Source organism: Acartia tonsa, chromosome 2 (assembly GCF_053477335.1).
Source record: "Acartia tonsa isolate MP-2025a chromosome 2, ASM5347733v1, whole genome shotgun sequence".
Classification (NCBI taxonomy): domain Eukaryota; kingdom Metazoa; phylum Arthropoda; class Copepoda; order Calanoida; family Acartiidae; genus Acartia; species Acartia tonsa.
In genome coordinates, this window is record NC_137261.1 from 53,687,871 (window position 1) to 53,709,127 (window position 21,257).

Consider the following 21,257-nt stretch of genomic DNA (forward strand, 5'->3'; position numbering starts at 1 on the left):
TATCCCAATAACTTTGTACCGACTCTTAATTAGGTCTTTGATAATCAACCTATGGTGTTGGGAATATTAACACAGCCAAATAGCAGAAAACAATTTTCTAGCAGAAGAAAAAGGTCATTGGAAAAGGGGGCGAGGTTGTTATTTGTATATAAATACATCTATACTATAGATCGGTTTTTAAGACTATCCCTTATCTTGTGCTAGTAAAGTTGTTTATCATAATAATAGAGACGAAATCATAGGCCAAGGATAACTTTAAGGTTGAAAAATACCTAAGAAACTAGCTTAGACAAAATGTATCATTTAAAAAGAGTGAAGAGATAGCGCGGCTATACCTCAAGAACCCTCTATGGGCACTTAAAGTGGGAGGGGGAGAAGTCGATACCCCCTACATTTTTAATTTGAAATTTTTAAAAAATGGGGGGGGAAGGGGTAATAATTTATTGGGAGGTTGGAGATACCATCCCTCAAAATAGTTAAAAATATTCCATGGAATTTAAGAAGCTTCACTGAAAAGAAGAACCATAACGGTTCAGCAGTTAGCGAGATACTTTGCTACAGACAAATAGCTTACTACTTTATATAATAGGATATATGCTCCATTCTATACTTAAATTGGTGGTTTAGCTCAATGCCCAGCGAGCACAAAAAAAACCCCAAGGAAATTTTCTAACAGTTATGAAGATAAGCTTTGAGTTAGACAAACCCATCTATCTCAAAGATTTATTACCAACACGTAACTTAAAATAACATATAAAATTTGGTACGTTCCTTTAATTTTATATTATCTAACCTTTTTATAAAATTACAGAACATACAAACATGTAATAGTACTATCAAAACAAGTCTTTTGAAAGTTTTTGGGAGCCGTTTTTAGATGTAATTTCATCATAATATCACGTTTTGTGGAAATTAAAATGTTATTTTTATTGGCGTACTGCCTCTCTAAAAGTAACACCTTCCCCTATTAACCAGCGACTTTTGTGTAAACGCGTTTAAAAGAATCGAAAACAGTGGGAAAAAGTCAGTTTTTTTTCTATTCCTTACCCCTGCAGGGGCACTAACCCTGTGGGCTACCGTGTACGCATAAAACCTAGCTTAGCCTAATTATACAGGGAGTCGAGTGGGAGAAACATTGGGCTGTTTATTACACAAGTTACTAAAGTTTTATAATAATGTTTTCTTATACGTTTAACAACTTTAAGAACTATTATTGGATTTTGAATGGTTGGTTTTGTTAAGGGATAATTTTGTGCATCATCATCGGGAATGTATATGAATTTGTCGGCCATTATCTTATCCCTTTAGATCCCTGCTAAGTATGACACAACTTAACAACTACTTCTCAAAATTATTTCATCTTTAAACCTTTGTCTGTTCTATAATTTTTTTTAACAAAATAAATATTCTTTTTAAGTTTATAGGATTAAAAGATCAGACAATAGAACAAGCCAACAGATTAAATAAGATGGAATTTTATAATTTTAGGACAATTTCTCGAGAGTTTGATGTGTGGCCCACTTAAAAAAATAGAGATGGTCAGAAATCTTAAGTAAACTCATCTCTAAGAAATTATTTCAGTAAAATTTTCAAAAAAAAATATTTTTTTTGTGCGTCTAAGTTGAATTTAAAATAAAGTTTTTATTCTAAATAAGGCTATGAAAACTTATTGAATAAGAATAACTATTAGGTTACAAGAGTGGGTATTTCCTATTGATCAAATGAAGTTCACGGGAAATTAGTTATTATTTTTGATTGAATGGGCTTTATAATGAATGTGATAGGATAGGAGTTAAAACCATCCATACTCACGACTAACAAGCAACAAGGAGGGGAATATACATAGCATTGATGAAGTAGACAGAATTTCTTGTTGTAAGTTCAATAAAGATGATTTTGTAAACAATATTAAGGCAATTGACAATAAACTTCTATTTATATTACCCCAATGATAAAATAACAATTACTACGTTGGTAAATAATGATTATTGATTGAAAAGTATAAACACTAATGTCTTAGAACAAAAGTTTTTTTTAAAGCTAGAGTAATTATAAAAAAAAATAACAAATTATGTAATTAAAGAAGGGTTATCGGAGTAAAATGACAGACACACCATAATAGTAGACTTTCATCGCTTCTTAGACAAAACCACTAAACAATGCCCAAAATTTTGACATAACAATGGACAGAGGAGTAAATTGTTCCTTATTTTTGAAAATCATGCAATCCTCCATTCAAATATAATATTGACACTGTTATTTTATTATTTCAATCATATATTCTAATAGTTAATCATCTCATCGTGTTATAGACAGCTTTCCGGATATTTATAAAAAAAATATAAGATTTAAACTAGTTTTGTTAGCCTTCGAGAATTGGCTGAAAACCCAAGCTAACACAACTAGTTTTCATTTTATGATCTTATTTTAATATCCGTGAAAAATTGTCTGTAATACATGTTTCTCAGTGGTGCTGAGAACCGGTTCTAATCCAGCGGAAATCAATCGGTTTAAAAGCCTTACTGGAATAAATATTTCTCAATGGAATACCGTCTTCATTTTATTTTTGTATGAATCATATGCATCCAGAATGAGATTATCACAACCCCCCCCCCCCCCTCCTGACAAAACAATGAGCACGCCTCTGTAACAGTGGCAGATTGAGGTATGTGAGGATGTAAATATGATTTCTTGTATTCATTCGAATCCGGTGGATAGAAACCGGTTCTCATCCATACGAAAAAACTATGTCTAGTATCGTATTATCCAGTTTTCTACGGATATAAAAATGTATAATCATAAGATTTAAACCAGTTTTTTCAGCCCGTGCCTTCGGCACCTCGGGGCTAAAAAATTGGATTTAATCTTATAATTGTACATTCTATATCCGCAGAAAGCTGTTTATAATACGATGCGAGAAATAACTATTCTTAAGTCACTTAACCGAGCAGTCAATTTTCTGGAAAGCATACTATTGGTCAGGTTTTCAGGCATTTAGAAACGGGGGGTCAACCGAATCCTTTATTGATGATGTGGTTCAAAGTTAAAATTACCCCCTTCCTCCTTTCAAAAAAAAAACGGGGAGGAGGGGAAAAGTATTTAAAATTGGAATGGTAAGAAAATACTTGATCTCGATTTTGCATTAAATAGTATTTCGGTGACCATTGCAATATTTAAACTGCATTGCATAAAGTTTTAGAAGATAAATGCCATTTAAAACATATTTTTTAAAGCGAAGTTCCTCTATAAATTACTTTGTCTGTTTTTCTGTCCGACAGACCGTCATGTGATTTTTCTCAGTTGTTATTCAAGATATTCGGCTAGATTTTGTGTGTGAAGATTTCCTATACCAATGAGCAACAAGAATGTGTACTTAACTTAAATGTCTGTCAGTTTGGCTACAAAATATAAATTACACAAAAAATTACGTGAGAAAGGTTTCGTGACACTTAATTTCAACAAATGCTCATTAAATATCCTTGTCCGTTTTCCCATACTTGATTTTTTTTGCTGCCCTATTTATAGATGTTGTCGTCCTTGTTTCTTAATGGCTAAGCCCCAAGGGTCAGATATGTAACCTTGCTCTTTATGCAGTTTCATATTTTTACATGCGGAGCAGCTATTCTATAATAAGACCTATAAAAAGGGAAATACTAAGGAAGGGAGGGGACAATGGACTGTAAATTACGCTGTAGGTAAGTACCCAATGTTCTCTAAACAATGGAATGATATTTATTGTCTTAAAAGCGTTGGGTATTTTAATGAATTGGGATTAATTAGTTCCAAACAAGAAGTGTCTAAACTTTTTAGCAATAATTTTAATCTACAGAAGGGGAAATTGTGATCATCATCATTGGGATGTACTTAACCAATTTTAACAATGTGTATAATTAAACTATCTTGTCATATTTAACACATATCGCGTGACCACATTTAATTTTGAAAAAAAGTATTTTCGATGCTCGTTTTAGGTTAGGTTAGGTTAAGTAAATAGTACCTCGTAGCAATAGTAGTAGAAAATTAAAATAAGAGGAGGGGGGGTGGCTAGAATGACAGGTTTTATAAAACTTTGTTTTACACTTTTAAGTTGCCTATTGGAATGGAGTTAAACTACACAGAAGTTTAAGATTCTTTTTGCTGAGAAAATGTGCAGCAAGATCATAGTAAACAACCTTAATATCTAATATTTATTACATAGAATAACCACTGTTTAACAAAATGTATGCTATGATTATTTATAGCCACTGACAATAAGCCTATTTATCTAAGTCTAAAAGTTTACATCAATTATAAAGGGATAATCATTTGCAAAAAAAATAGTAAACATAAAAGAATAATTAATTAAATATATTAAAATAATTCCTGAGAATATTATATACTGTCCCTATGCAAGGATCTAAAGGGATAAGACAATGGCCGACGAATTGATGTACATCATCAAATATAATACACAAAACTACCCTTTATATATATTAAAATTGGTTGTTGAAATGTTTAAACACTCTAATATAAACCAACAAATCAAAATTTAATAAAAGTCCTCAAGGTTATGAAGACAACGAATAAGAAAACGTTATTATAAGACTTTGGGGACTAGTGTAATAAACAGCTAAATGTCTCTTCCTCCCATGCCAGTAAGCCATATTGACTATTGCAATTTTTAACCGCAGTCAGATTTGATTAACTCCCTTTTATTTATATCCCCCCTCTCTCAAAATCTTTAATTTAGACGAAACAGTTTTTCTTACGATGCTAAATCCCTTTCTTTCTATACTTGTCTGCTTCAACGCTCTTAAGTTGCTAATCATGTTGGCTGATTTGCCAGGAAGCTTATCACAAAAAGACGGTTTCCTCCGTTAGTAGAACATCAATATCACAGTCAAAATTAAGTCTCATAGTGCCTATTTGTATGCTGTAATATTCTTTCAGTTACCAGACTTTAGAAACAGAACAAAAACATTCTTGAGCATTTACAAATTTGGCATTTGTTGTTATTGTTTAAAATTAGGTTTACTGCATGGAATAAGGGATAGGTAATTGGATTAGGGCAGTGACTTCTAACTTTGAAGTTTAATTGATAAAACTTAGTTCTATTATGTTCTATTTATGTAGACGCTCAATATTAATAGTTAGTGTAGTAGGAATGTATTGGCTCAAAAAAGGCACTTCCAGACAAAGTTCATGAATTATACAACGTTTTGCCATGTAAATTTTGTTTAGAGATACACCAAAATAAGACGTAATTGTGTATCCTGTCATCTTGAGGTTAACTAGACTATATGTCAATTTTATAATAGTTTTTCTAAGTACTACGTAAATGTCAGGTATATTTTTTATAGTATACCAAGAACAATAAAAATGAAGTTAATTGAAGAGAGGCAAAAAAATAGCCTGAAACCATTTCAAGACCTTTTTTTGGAATAGACTTAAAACTATACTAGAACCTATTTGAAGCTTTCCTGAAAACCTGCCTACTTTATATACTAAGATTGTTTAATGATTCCTTTATCTCGGAATAAAAGACTTTTTTTTCTAGGAAGATTAAACTGAAAAGGAGAAGACACAAAAATAACAGTTCAGTTTGGAGTTCCAAAGACAATTAATTACTGTAGTGTGACATAACAATAGCAAGTCAGTCAAGAACAATTCACTTATGTGATTCTTTTATATCTAAAATCTTGGAACCGTTTTGGTTACAATTGTATAATATGCTTGTTTAGCTTCGAAGAATTTTGGATATGTTACCACAAAAGCTTTAAACAATATTTTTAAATGCGAAGCTTTTCTATAATTAGGGTCGGTCCGTACGTCCGTCCGTCCGTCCGAAATAGATAGCTTTTATTCGTTAATTTAGGCAGGTTAGAATTGTCCTATCGATTTAAAACTTTGCATGATGATTCCTGGAGTAGTTAGGTACGAGTTAGAAAGCGTAGCAACTCTATAATCATTACCAGAATTTCCGTACGTCCATTTTAAACATGTTGATTTTTCTACTTTTTTAAAAACAAATTTTTATGTGATCTAATTTTCCGTTTGATCTGATTTTTTGTATATTGATTTCAACAAATTTACTTACAATTTTGCTTTGACTCATTCGATACTTTTATATTCTGATTATTCAGTTTCAGACACTTTACAAATGTTAATGTCCGTTTGTCCTTCCCTTTCAGTGTTTCGCTCTAATGGATGTTGTCATCCTTGTTTTCCTAAAATCTAATGTTATATGTTTACAAGCATATTGTATTTAAGTTTTTTTTTTAATCAGAACATTGTCCCCCTAAATTAAAGCAAAATAGATTAATATTGCTAAAATATGTGGCTATACTGTTAACAAAAATAACTATTTTCAAAAAGGATAAGACAATGAACGATAAATTGATGTACATCCCCAATGTTGTGATATATAAAATTACTCTTTTTAAAGATTACAATTAATGATTAAAACGTGGGACACACAACTTAATGAACCAATTTTCAATACAAGTTCCCAAAAATGGTAAGCCAACAAATAATAACAAGTAAAAAAACAACTTTGGGGACTGGTGTAATAAACAGGCAATGTCCCCTCCCTCCAAAGATCTTATGGGTTATCTAATTTGTTGTGGGGGGGGAGGGGGCGGGGGTAAGATACCGCAACATATGCCTAGTAGTAGCCTAGAACCAGCCCAGATCTAAAACAAAGCCTGCCATACTTTCAGCAACATTGTGTGCACATATAAAGTCTCCGTTAATGTCGGGCAATTAATAATCCATAGTTATCTATAAAAGGACATCATCCTCAATTAAATTCTAATTAACTGTCTACTAATACCTTCACAAAAAAAAACAAAAGGAAGTATTTTATCATTATTTAAGGCGTTATTATATTAAATGGCTTAATTAGTTTTGAAACCTTTTAAAACCTATTCACGGCATTAATTATTAAAACAAAATGAATAAAGCTAGGTGGAACTACATAAAAGTTAAAATATAATGGTTCGACCTATGGAGGACGGTATCCTTATAATAAAGTAAAATGATGTCTGTCTGTGTGTTTGTACGGAATAACTCTCTAACCGCTGAACCGATCGGGTTCTCCTTAACAGGGTAGCTTCTCATAGGTCACAGGAAGATTTATAAATTTTTTGGGGGAGGGTACCACCACCCTCACAAGAAAAATCGCCCCTGGAAAAAAATCCCCCCTCCAAAAAATTGGGTTATCAAATTCGACTCCTTCTCCTCAAGTGCCCCTAGAGGCCTCTAGGGGGCGTAGCCGCTAGTAATTAGATATGCTATCATTGTATTCTTTAAGATACAAAAGTAGAAAATAATAAAAAAAAGATATTTAGCAATACTTATAAAAAAAAGTGGCACAAACTAAAATAATCTTTGTTTCAGCTTTATTTCCTAAATGTTCTACTTCTTTTTTCTTCACTGTGTATATCTCTATTACCAATCAAAGGGTTAATTAAAATTAGTAATTTACTAGCTCCCAACATTCAATGTGTGATTGGTTGTTAAAAATCTTATTGACCATACTACAAGGGCATACATAACTTCTTTTTTTGGAGTTGGCATCAAAAATAAGCTTTAAACAAACCAATGAGAAACTGATTATAGTGCCTAAAAAAGACGTCATACAATACAAATGACCAATGATAGGCAGTATACATTTGAATTGACCAATGGTTGGCCAGTATGACGTCATTTTTATAGCACTATCATAAGTTTCAACACATAAATTTAAATAGTTGAAAAGTTTGGACACTGCTTGTTTCAATCAACAAATCAAGATTTAGTTAAGATACCCAAAGCTTGTTTGCAAAAAATGTGAGAACTTGTTTTAAAACTTTGGGTACCAGCATAATTTATAGTCGAATGTCCCATACCTCAATGATAATTATCTAAAAGGGTATGTTATACATATAGATATGCCTAAACATGTGATTTAATAAAATAAACTCAATTAATTTAAAATATTTCTGAAAAATATCCAATTCAACCACTCCCATATTCGCTATTAGTCATAACTGGTCACTGTTGGGTCAAAATTTATTGTATAATCATATAATGTGTATATTGAATATATATTTCCACTTTAAGTCAGGAATTAAAGGATAAGTAATAAGCATTCTTTATGATAAATTTTCCATTGACTTAATTCTACGCTATATTTTTACTAACAGCTCTGTCCCTCGTTTCAAAGGTGTTGGGAGAGAGCATAAAATAGCTTAAAACCATCCCGGGACCTATGTGAAATCTTAAGCTTAAGACGAAAAAACTTACTACTTTATATAATAGAATTAGAGGCTACGCCCCTCGAGGCCTCTAGGTGCACTTAAGGTGGGAGAGGAAAAGTCAACTCACCCCCTCAACCTTTTTTTTTTTGGGGGGGGGGTCATCTTTTATTAATAGGGTGAAAATACCCTCCCCCAAAAAAGTTACTGAAAAGACAACTCACCCCCTCAACCTTTTTTTTTTTGGGGGGGGGGTGTCATCTTTTATTAGTAGGGTGAAGATACCCTCCCCAAAAATATAAGTTAAGGAAAAGTCAACTCACCACCTCAACCTTTTTTTTTTGGGGGGGGGGGTCATCTTTTATTAGTAGGGTGAAGATACACTCCCCAAAAATAGTTAAATACATTCCCTGGATCTATAAGAGGATTCACTGTAATAGAGAACCATATCGGTTCAGCGGTTAGCGGTATCCTTCGCTACTTTATATAATAGAATAGTAAATAAAGTATAATAGTTGTTTGATGATTTTTTTTGGCTTCATTTACCCTCTCCCCTAATCCCATAGTATGTGTATGTGTCTATGTGTATGTAATAAATTTATGATAAAGTAACGGTAGTAGTAGGAGGACCTTTCACAGATCAACTGAAAATTTATTGCCTATTTCTTCCCTAATTTCCGAAGTTGTACAGCAGATAACCCAAATATTGCAAAACCCATTTTCAGCTACTCCGGTCAAAGGGAAAAGCGATATAATGTATAAACGATTTATACATTATACATTTAAAATTTTAATTTTTTAAATTTAGTTTTTTTAAGTTTGAAGCTTTTTTTAGCTAGTAGTAAATATTGAGATATGATGAGGAAACTATGTATACAATCGGAAACTCAAATTCAGCTGACCCTTTTACATGATTTATTACATACCAATGTTAACTATGTATGGGTATGATTAAGGATAAGGACATTTCATCAAAAAATTGGAAAGTCAAACTATAAGGTAGTAAGCTAATTTTGTCTGCAATAAAGGATCTCGCTAACCACTGAACCGATAAAGTTCTCCATTGTAGAGAACCTTCACATAGGTCCCGGGATTGTATTAGGCCATTTAATTTTTCGATTTAAGTATTTTGGTGGTTTTAGGCTATGTTTCTGCTTTTATCTAACTAGAGGCTTTGCAAACTTTTTTTCTCAGTGTAATGTAAATATTTTTTAGAATACTCCTTCCTATTCTCAAGAATACTATTAATGACTATTGACAAACTTAAAAATGCATTTAAAATAAGTAGCGAAGGTAAAATATACTAGTGGTATGTATGTATGTCCAACAAAATAATTTAACCAATATCATATTAACTTTCAAGTTTGTTGATATTCTTTACAGATATATAAGTACTTCAAATATATATAAGAAATAATAATCGCCTTAAAACCTCATAGAAATATAAAACTTAACACCATTGTTGTAAAATACCTTTGCGTTTTAAAAAATGCTTAATGTGCAAAATGTTAGCTATCAGGTATCGTAATGGTTTCCCATAGAAAAATATAGATGTTTAGTTAAGTAGCTAATTCTATACTTGTTAGAATAGAATACATTTTATTGATGTGTATATTTTGGAAAATATGTAGTCAATTTAGCTGGTTTAAACCTAATTTACTAGCCAGGTCGTTTATCCAGTAGAAGGGAAAGGTATTGAGCAAAGAGGGTATCATTAAATTAGCCAGCTGCAAGCATCAATTTCCCAGAGTACATAAAGATGAGGTGCAAAGTTGTTAAAACAATATTTTTCTATGGTACTTAACTCAAAGCTTATTGATGATGTATATATTTTGCATATATCTGAGATGGACTTTAGCTCAAAATTTACATACATTAACCTTACCCTGTATAAATTCTGTATATAATATCAACAACAGACCATTATCCTAACAGAAAAGAAGCAGGATGTGTTTCTGTATATCTGTGTGAGAGATCTCGCTAACTGCTGAACCAATATGACTCCAAATTCCCATATTCTTGTTAATGTTTCCTTTAACAACTAGAATTTTAGTTAGTTTGTCGATTATCTTGTAAGTAATCATTTGATTTTAAAAAAATGTTTTTTATTACTTGGATCTTACATTAGATTACCTTGTACTCAAAAAGAGTGAAACTTGTAGCTGGCTAAAATAACGACCCCCAACCTACATCAACCCCCTTTACCCAATCCCCATCTCTCCTACTGGATGAACTAACTGACCAAAAGTACGCAAATTTGTGAGCCAACAATTAGGATAATATGGTTTATAAAACTTTGGGTACCAGTGTAATTTACAGCCCATTGTCGCCTCCCTCCCTGAACCCAACATGAAATATAAAGGCGGTTTAGTGTATATCAATGAATACTTTGACCATATTTAGGAAAAAATCATTCTTTGTAATAGAAATAGAAGAGTAGAAGAATATTCTGAACCCTTTTTTCGTCAAATCTAAGAGAGAACATTCCTAGCAGACAGAAGTATTGTTTACTTTCGACTCAAGCTGATGTGGATTCTTAAAAAATGATAGACTCGCTATTCGATAGTGAGGCAAAATTATTTTTGTGAAAAATCATCCAAAAGCACATTAAAAATCTACAAAAATTAAACAAAATCATATGTTAATAACCCTCTTAAGATTTTATTTCATTTTTGTAAATTTTTTTATTCGATTTTGGAGGATTTTTCACAAAAATAATTTTGCCTCACCAGCGAGTTGCCAGCCTAACTTTTTTTTAAGAATCCAACTTTGTTTCAAGCTTTCAAATTGTAAACGAAATTTTTGGGCAATTAATTCTGATTCCGCAAAGGTTTCTACTAAGAAAATATACTGTTAACAGCTGACTTTTATGTATGTATGAAATGAAAAAAAACATGCCTTCGTAGGAAAATGTGTACATAATTTCAACCAATGAGATCCAATGTAAATTCCGATGCGATTCTCCTATTGGCTCAATCAGACATTCCCTCTCTTTCTTAGTACCTTTATTTTCTTTGTATTATATAAAATATGGCATTCATACGAAGTAGCTAGAAGTAGTTTTTAAAAGAATATTTATTTCTCGCATTGTATTATACACAGCTTTCTGCGGATATAAAATGTACAATTATAAGATCAAAACCAGTTTTTTAGTCCCTATATGCCGATTCACGGGCTAAAAAAACTTGTTTTAATCTTATGGTAGTACATTTTTATATTCGTAGAAAATTGGCCCTGCAGGGATAGAGCCCACCGCAGGTTCCAGAAATTGGAGAAAAGCTACTGTGAAAATTCAACGAAACTCACCACTCCGATTTATTTCCATGACCCCTTTGCTAAAATGCATAAACACCAATGAGAAGATGAGCGAATAATATTTCCAGGGTTAAAGGAAAGATAATAGCACTAAAAATGCTGAATCAATTCAGAAACAAGTGTTTTTTTTGCATAAATTAAAGCTTGAAGTCATGACAATGATTGTATTCAGGGGCCATAAGAGATAACCCAATGGCCGATAACTTAATTAACATCCCCAATGATGATACAAAGTTACCCCTTCTGTAGATTATAATTAGTGGTTGAAACGTTTGGACACTCAACCAATCAAATTCAATAAAAGTCCACAAATTTGTTAAGTCAATAAAGTAGAAAATGTTATTAGAAAACTTTGGAGGCTAGTGTAAAAACAGCCCAATGTCCCCTTTCTCCATAGATTGTATTTCTTCAAATTACTGCAAGATATTTCCTCGTTCAAAAACACCGTTTCCTTGATCAAAAATATTTGTTATCAAAACAAAATAATTCTTTCTATATCCCTGTGAAGTTAAAAACAGTTTGCTTTTAAGCAGGAAGGAATGGACAATTGCAACTAAATTAATATACACCAATTTTTATTATATACGTATATATGTTATTGTAATGGTGGGGGGGGGGGGGGGGGGTAGTAATATATTTTTGATTATGTCATCCCTGCATCCCTAGATTTTACGTAATAACATAAAGTCGTGTTTTCAGATTAAAATTTTATGCTCAAAATTCCCGTTGGTTGCCTGTGTGTTAGGGTGTCATACGATCTAGCTAGTTCAAAAATAAAGCACTCCATTTTGCTATAAGACAAGAAAATTATGGTAAAACTTAATGTTCAATAGAAAAGACAAAGCTTATTTATAATTTAATGGGTTATATTTAACAATAAGCCATTAGTTTGAGCCTTAGCTGCAAAAGAATTCGAGGGACTTACGTTAAGAATTGATAAAACATACGTATATTATGACAGGGGGAAAAAATGTCGTCAATTTAGGGTCATTTATTGGTCAGTTCGTCCATCCAGTAAAAGGGAAGGGGATTGGGTAATGGGGGAATGTGGGATCGTCATTTTAGCCCGCTACCAGTTTCACTTAATTAGAGCACATGATAATCTGGTGTAAGATCCAAGTAACAATAAATCCATTATGTTAAGCCATTGCAAGCTGCTTTATTTTATCCTGAATACATAAACACCCTTATGTATAAACCTATTTGCTTGAGTTTTGGAGTAAAAGATTTGGGATTGTATCGCCAATGCTTCCTTTACGCAATTCTACGCAAAATAAGAAATAGCTTTTAATAAATAAAAAGTGAAAAGGGAAGGTTTATAACTATTTTATGGGAGGGAACTACCAACTTACCAAGATAAATCACCCCCCCCCCCAAAAAAAAAATTTTGTTTACTTTTTCTTTCTTAAACTACAATTGAAAGTAGTGGAGGGTCAATTTCCCCCTCCCCCCGCTTCTCAAGAGCTCCTACAGGCCTCTAGTTAAGAAAATAACATGCATGATCAATAAAAAGATACTCAGCTTAATCATTCCTTACAATATCTTTCGCATCAATGACGCTGAAATTTACGTGTGCATAATAATTTTTGTGGATGTTGCATAAAATTGGCTTGTGAAAAGTTAGAACACGAACAAAAATTAATTTTGGCCTATTCAGTCAGTTTTGTTTTTATTGACGTTTTGTTCCAGTAAGCCATCATGTTGGAAGAGTCTCTAAGTCTACAGGTTTTATTTTTCAATGGAGTTTCAAAAGGGATTTTTTTAAAGCAAATCATTTCTACAATTAGGGCCAGTCCGTCCGTCTATTAATAATAGATTAATCTTCTGTTAACTTAGGCATGTTAGATTTGTCTTATAGATTTCAAATTTTGCATGATAATTCCTATAAAGTTAGGTACAATAGATAGGCAAGTTCTTGGGTTATCTATAATACAAAGTAGAACGATGTCTGTCTGTCCGTCTGTCTGTCTGTCTGGCTGTCCCTTAAGATCTCGGTAACCACTGAACCGATCGGATTCTACTCTTCAGGGTATATACCTATTGGTCCTGTGGTGGTTTTAAGCTATTTTCCTGGGGGGTGGGACACCCCCAACCCCTCAAAAACAAAAAACAAACATTTTTTTTTTTTTTTTGCTTAAGATTTCTTTGGTCCTTTAACGAATTTCGCCTTAATTTTTTTATTACCTCTTGGGGCAAAGCCCCTAGAGGCTAGGGGCGAAGCCGCAAGTTGTCTATATACTATCGTCTAATGACATCATAACTACATAATTAAAGGTTTACCTCTTAGTAAGAACCAATAATAAAAAACATCAAACTACTTAAACAAAATTTTGTCACGTTTCCCAAATTTTTAAGAAATATTTGATTTAACTCGTAACAGTTATTAGGGAAAATATTCAAATTTAAGTTACATAAAAATAAATCTTCCAAAAAAGTGTATTTATGCGGGGGCTTTAAAAACACATTGAAACCTCTACAAACCGTTCATCAGCCCATGTTCACTGTCAATCATGCAAATTAGTTACAAATATTATTAAAAGGAACGGGTATTCAAATAAATAAATAATACAACAAGTCAGACAAAGATTCAACTACATATTCGTGCTATAATTAGTGCCGAAAACATCAAATAAAGGATTTGTTTGTAAAAAAAAGCTGAAAGATTTCTTATCCTACAGAAACTAGTAATTGTAATCTACCGAAGGGGCAATTTTGTGTTTCATATTTGGAGATGTTCATCAACTTATCTGCCATTAGAGCCCTGAAATTTGCTTAGTTGACGTGATGTAATAGTTGTTAATCGCATCGTATCATAGACAGCTTTCCGCTGTTATAAAAATAAAAATTTATAAGAATAAAACCAGTTTTGTACTCCCCAGGAGCCGAAGGTAAATGATGATTTTTATTTTAGTATTCGTGGAAAATTGTATGTTATACATAATTTTTAAGTATATCTTAGAACCGGTTCTAAGGAGCGGATATTAATTGGTTTCGAAGCCACACTGGAAATGATCTTACCTTGACAGCATCATAAAGTTGGAGCAGGACTGGGCTGGAGCCAGAGTTAACTCCCAGGTCTGCGGATTGCATACCCAGCCGTCCGGCAGTCTGACTCTCCAGCTGCCGCCTTCTCTCCTAAAACAAATATAAATAATTAATTGGGTTTGCAGTCTTGTTTACAGTATGTAACTCAATAAAAGAAAAAGAAAAACAAATAAAATTCATTTTTACTGTCAGCGGAAAACTGTCTATAATGCGAGCTATTATAATATCTCAAAGTCCTTCCATAATTCTTTAACAGGAAAAGTTTGATTCTAATTTTTTCCCCTCGTAGTTAATAAATGCCTTAGAATCAGGTTCTGTAGCTATTTTTATTACATTATTACATTAGAATATATTAAACCATTGCTTAAATTATTTATGTAATTCAAATAATAAAAAGAATTGTTTTTTGTTATTGTAAAAAATATAATTTCATAAGGTCTTAAAAGATGGCTTGCCCTTACACTAAAACTTGCAATGTGATTCTTAACCTGTCTACATTTTCTAAGAATTAGCATTTAGGTATAAATGATGACCTCTCACGTTTTACGAATTCGGTACACCATATTTTCAGAGATAAAGTATAGTAGAATGATGTCTATTCATCCGTTTGGATCTTAAGTTCTTGCTAGCTGTTACTTTGAATGAAATTTTATGGACTAAAATTCAAAGAAATAGAGATAATCTAGAGACATACTCTCTAAATCAGCCAATAGGATAACAGTGAAGGTACATTCCAGACATGTCATTGGTTGAAATATTTTACAGATTTTTATAAATTATCATAGGATAAAGATTTTCTTAGGTAAATTATTTCTTCACTCGTTTGAATAGTCGATTTATTTTAGGATAAAGTTCACTTTCTAGGTCAGATGGGCCATCTAGATATATCATGTCTATTTTCAAAGACTATAAATAAAATGTGTATCCTTATGTCCATGTTAAAAAAAGACATAGCAAATGAAAAAAATCATATTTAATTTATATTTTTTTTTAGTTTCTGAACTAGTCATTTTTTTATTTTTCTTCCCTTACCAGTCCCTTTATTCTAGATATGATTATTACTGAAATAAGCATGTAATGTCAAGTATCACGGAAACTAAACAAATGGGGATAAATTAACCCTTTTCAACCAGTATAATATTTAGGGAGGGAGGGAACTGAAACTGGTACACAAGGATTTATATACATTGATCAAGTTCTATAACTTGATGTCTTAAATTTCGAGTACTTTAATTAAATCTTAATTGGTTTGTTCAAACTAAAGATAATTTTGTTTTTCATCATTCGTAATGTACATCAATTCATCTCCATTATCTTATCCCTTAAGATCCCTGACTGACTTCAAAATTTATTTTACAACTTGGAATAGGTCTAACAATTTACATAGAACAATATTTATTTATCGCATCAAATTGTATACAGTTTTATGCGAATATTAAAATGAAAGATTATAAGATTAATTTCAGTTATGTTGGTCCCGAAAGGCCGAAGGCTTAGGCCAATTTTAATTTTATGTTTCTATCTTATTATTCGTTGTCTATAATACGATACGAAACATGATTTTTCATTATTGCCTAGAATTATAATTGGTTGTTCAGACGGATATTAATCAGTTTCGCAGCCATACCGTAAAAGTGATAAAATATTTGGTGACACTTATTATAAAAATCATTTAGCAAGTATTGTCATGAAACAAATAATAAAACTCGTCCTTGAAACCAGGGCTCGACAGCCGCGCAAAAGCCTTAAATTTAAACTAGCTTGTATATAAAAAAAAATAATTCCGAAAAGATGGATTGTCTTTTTAGAAACAGGGTCAGACATCCGGCTGAATTTTAAAGTTATAATATGATCATTTCACTGAGGCTTGCACGCGGCCAACGCGCGGCTGCTGAGCCCAACTTGGAATTCTGTTTTTTTTCTAGAGAGGTAAGATTGATTACAAGTTGCAGAGTTGAATCTAAAAAGATAAATGGAAGTTTTTCTCTCTGCTTTCTGTTGTAAAGTTAATAAATTAATGAATAAGTACTATGAAGTTTTTTTTTGTTTGTATTGCATCTACTGTATAATTAGTGTATGTCCGTATGTCTATTAGATCATTTTAACTAGCAACCCAGGTAGGGAGGGGACATTGGGCTGTTTATTACACCGGTCCCCAAAGTTTTATAATAACGTTTTCTTATTAGTTGACCTAACAACTTTGGAGACTTTTATTGAATTTTGATTGCTTGGTTCATAAATGTTTCAACCAATAATTGTAATCTACAGAGAGTGTAATTATTATCAATGGGGATGTACATCAAGAGGGAAGTCATTTTCTAGTAAATCCCGTAAAGGTGTGTGTTATAAGGCCTAAAAATAGTAGTAGAACGATAAGGTGCTCTATATAGTGGTATTCCCTATTGAATAGAACAATAGGGAATTTTTTTTTTTTTTTGATAACCGTACCTGGAATATCTATCATAAGAAATTTCTATCAAACGCTTTGTTTGGCTCAAACTGACAAAAATTAAAAAAATATATAATTATAATAATAATGTTTTCTATAGGTACAAGGTAAAGGTTAAGAACAATCTACACCATTAAATAAAGGAAGAAGCCATTGATTGATTAGCCATAGTCTCTTAGGGTTTGGACCTAAGTAGTCATGGAGTAGGCTGAGACACTTTTGTATAGCCACTAGGGCTATCAAGCTCCACGTTCAAGTACATTATGTCTTGGCCCGCTATCTCATGAGAGCTACTCATTATTACCTCACCCTTGCCGAGTATTGCAGGTGTCCCAAATTAAGTCACCGTAATGAATGACGCTCTCCGCAGAGGAGCTTGGGATAAGGGTAGTACTGATATTATGTACTTGACTATTGAGTATCCAAACTTACTCAATAATCCCCTTCTTACACAACCAGGGGAAGTTGTGTGAATGTATTCAACTGAGAAATTCAAGTTACCACATGGAGACTAGAACTCGAACTCTCATCACCGTAACTCAGTGCGTTACCACTGAGCTACGACTGAGCTACGACTAAGAAGCCATTCTTTACAGGTTGTACAAGCAGTGAACATTAAAATGAAACTTTAACAAATCATTAATACAATGACTTAGTGAAACAAACCAACACAACAAGTTACATACAGACAATTTTGAAAACATTCAGATATACAATCTATATAAGAAGGTAAGAGATTCAAAGTGGAGGTTGCATGTCATATTCTTTCTCTGCTTGTTGTGTAGTATGTCATTTTTAGTTTCAAATCCTATTTTCAAGCCAGAATATTTTTTTTTAGATTTGACCAAAATATAGTTGAAAAACAAATTAGTTTTTTGATAATGAAAGTTTAATTTACAGAAAAAAATGTTCTAAAATGTAGTTGTTTGCTGTAGTGAAATTGAAATGAAACAACGCACATTGAAACCTTCTACTTCAAAGCAAACAAACATGAAATTCCACAAAAATAAAACTAATTTTTGTCACCTTGAATAAATCAACCTGTAAAGAATGGCTTCTTCCTTTGTTTAATGGTATAGATTGTTCTTAACCTTTACCTTGTACCTATAGAAAACATTTATTAGATATTCCAGGTATGGTTATCAAAAAAAAAAAAAATTTCCCTATTGTTCTATTCAATAGGGAATACAAATATATAGAGCACCTTATTGTTCTACTACTATTTTTAGGCCTTATAACACACACCTTTACGGGATTTACTAGAAAAAGACTTCCCTCTTTATCAGCCATTGTCTTAGCCCTTTTGAAACCAATAACTTTACGTTCATATTAGCAAGGTAAAGTTTAAAGTATGCAGTTTACTAATCTATACTGTTTTTACTTTTATCCTTGTATAGTTAACCTTTCTATGAACTAAATAATCCTTGTTATGCTTATTTGGGATTGGTAGCTATCAATTAAAGTGTTTAAAAGCAAAGCTTTTCTAACATTAAGACTAGTCTTAGAAAGTAATCTTAGATAGTTAAAATGTAAATGATGAAATCTAAAAATTCAATTTCTATAATACTTATTTGAGTGTTTTCTCACAATTTGATAAGTCGAGCCTCAAACTTCCTCCCACTCATTTGTGTAAATTTATTACTTTAGGTGAGGTAAGGTTACTGATTGGCCCAGCAGTTGTTAGGCATAGGAAAATACTTCCTCTTATTTTCAATTTATTTTAAAAATAGTTGGGGAGGGGGGCTCAGTGCTTGAGAGGTACTTTGAGGGAAAGCACCCTTTTTTATTTGTATCACGCTAAATATTAGTGTTTGGTAAATCATTGATTTGGGAGAGTTTGAAAAATATTATGATGTTATCTATCCCTTCCTTTATGGGCGTATTTTGAACTTTAAATGTGTGGGTGAGAGGGTAGGAAGAAACAGTAAATGCGGTAAAATACAGGGATAAGACAATAGCTGATAAATTGATGTACATCCTTAATATTGACACACAAAATTTCCCCTTCTGTAGATTAAAATCAGTGTGAGAAAGATTTGAACACTTAATAAACCTATCAATCAAATTCAGTTAAAGTCCTCGAAGTTTTTAAGCCAACTAATAAGAAAATGTTATTGTAAAATTTAGGGGACTAGTGTAACAAACAACTTATTGTCCCCTCTCTCTCTGGGTAAAATAACTTTATTTAAAAGAAGGCCACATACACTCCATTCCTACTATTTTAAATTGTATCTAGAAGCTGTGATCATAAAGGCTTGTTTAAAAATTTAGAGAATTATAATTCTAAAGACTGCCTCTAAAAAAAAGTTTAAAATATTGCCAGAAAAACCTCTAAAAAAATGGAAAAATACCCAAAGAGAGCAGCAGTTTTTGAAACCTTGTAAAAAAAACTTGTACTGGAAATACCTACATGTATGAAATCCTGTCTTTTTATAAAGCATGTTTCTACTTCTACTAAATATTATTGTTTAAACTCATATCAGCAAAAGTTTAATATATGCAAAAAAAAGTTCAATTCACCGTAATAAAATAAGGAGTTAAAAATATATAATATTTTCATTATTTTTACAAGCAATTTTAGGCTTAGCTCAATTTTGACCGAAGAAACTGTTTTGCAAATTTAAATTAAACCATCTACACAGACAAGCAAAATAAAAAAAGTAGGCCAATAATATTAATCTAATAATATTTTGTAATAATATTTTCATCAAAAAGATTATTAAAGTAAACTTTTAGAGGATTTTTTGATTACTAAATTTGATTATAATGGATTATGGTTAATGGATCCTTGAAGGAAAGTTGGAAGTCGACTCCCCACTTCCATTTGTAGTTTTTAAAAATAAGTTAAATTTCTTTTAGGGGGGGGGGGATATATTTTTTTCTAGGGGCAGTTTCTCTTGGAGGGAGGTGGTACTCTCCTTAAAAATAGTCAAAAACCTTATCAGGACCTATGATAACGGTCGGGGGGGGGGGGGGGGGGCGTTGGACGCCCCCCCATCCGCTTTTTTCTATCTCATTTTCTGTGTGTGAAAGATAAAGAGCCCAAACTGCGTGACTTTTTAAGTTTGGGTATGACACATAACTGAGAGTTGGAACTTTTTGAATATCTTCATCCTGGCGGGCACAGGATGCCAGCAAACCTGGCAGGGTCATCCAGGTAAAGAGCAAAAATATTTTTTTGACTTAAACAAAGTATTTTATCTTGCCAAAATACTAAAATATCCTCTATTAGTACATCCTTATATGAAATACAGGTGTTCAAGTCAATTTCAGGTTCCAGGTATGATCCTGCAGGTCCTGATCCTCCAGGTCTCCAGAAATCTTTAAAAGGCTCCTGTGGCCTCAATTTTTGACTTAGAGACTTCAAATTTTAAACTTAAGCTTTTCTTACATGTCTACATAACGTATTAAAATTTCATAAAGATCCACCGCCGTTTTCCCGCCGACCGCCGACTGCGGCGGCTGGCAGCTGCCAAGTACAGCTGCGGCCGCTGAAATTTATATTTTGACATTTCAAATATAAAATTTACATAAAGATAAACATTTTCTGCAAAAAATTGTTCTTCTAGCTTCAAAAATAAGAAAATTACAGCCGTTTGAAATTTTTAAGTAAAAAAGGACCTAAAAACAAAGGTTGTTAAATAAAAGGGTGAAGGAAGCGAAAATTGACTTTGACTTACTTAAGGTCGGAAATTCATCATAACACAGGGGACTTGTACAAAAAAAATTAGACCTCTAGCTCTAATAGGAAATGAGATAATATGGGGGGGCGTTGAACGCCCCCCCCCCCCCCCCCGACTGATTAAGGTGCGGCAAGGGGCCCGACTGTTGAGGGTTAATAAATTATCAGAATGCATTTCCCTTTCTTTTTTTTCAACTTGTTTTTTTACTTCTTTTATTAGAGGAGTCCGCCCTGTTTTCGGGGCTGCTTATTGCAGGAATTCAACGCCTATTTTTATGGCACCAAATTACTGACCACTTTTGTATGGTCATCTAGCAGATAGAGTTTAGTAGAGTGTGTAAAACTCATGAAATACATGCATAGGACAATGTTTGATAGATTCAAATTCTCCCTTCCCCAGTTAATAATTCATAATAGATCTATGAATATAGATGTATAACAAGACAACAACCTGGATCCCCCTGTTGTGGACCTTTTTCGTATGCTAGCAAATTGCTTTCAGCTCTTTTGTAGCGGTTTTGCTGGATTAATATTCCTGACACTATTGATT

General features: G+C 32.5%; 1 protein-coding gene across 1 annotated transcript in view; it reads right to left on the reverse strand.

Annotated features, from left to right (window-relative positions):
* The window catches only part of LOC145312171 (uncharacterized), a 150,908-nt gene that overhangs the window by 93,027 nt on the left and 36,624 nt on the right, over window positions 1-21,257 (reverse strand). Inside the window, exon 2 of the mRNA XM_080151358.1 lies at window positions 14,550-14,666. Coding sequence (XP_080007484.1) covers window positions 14,550-14,666 — 117 coding nt within the window. The remainder of the gene's footprint in view (window positions 1-14,549; window positions 14,667-21,257) is intronic.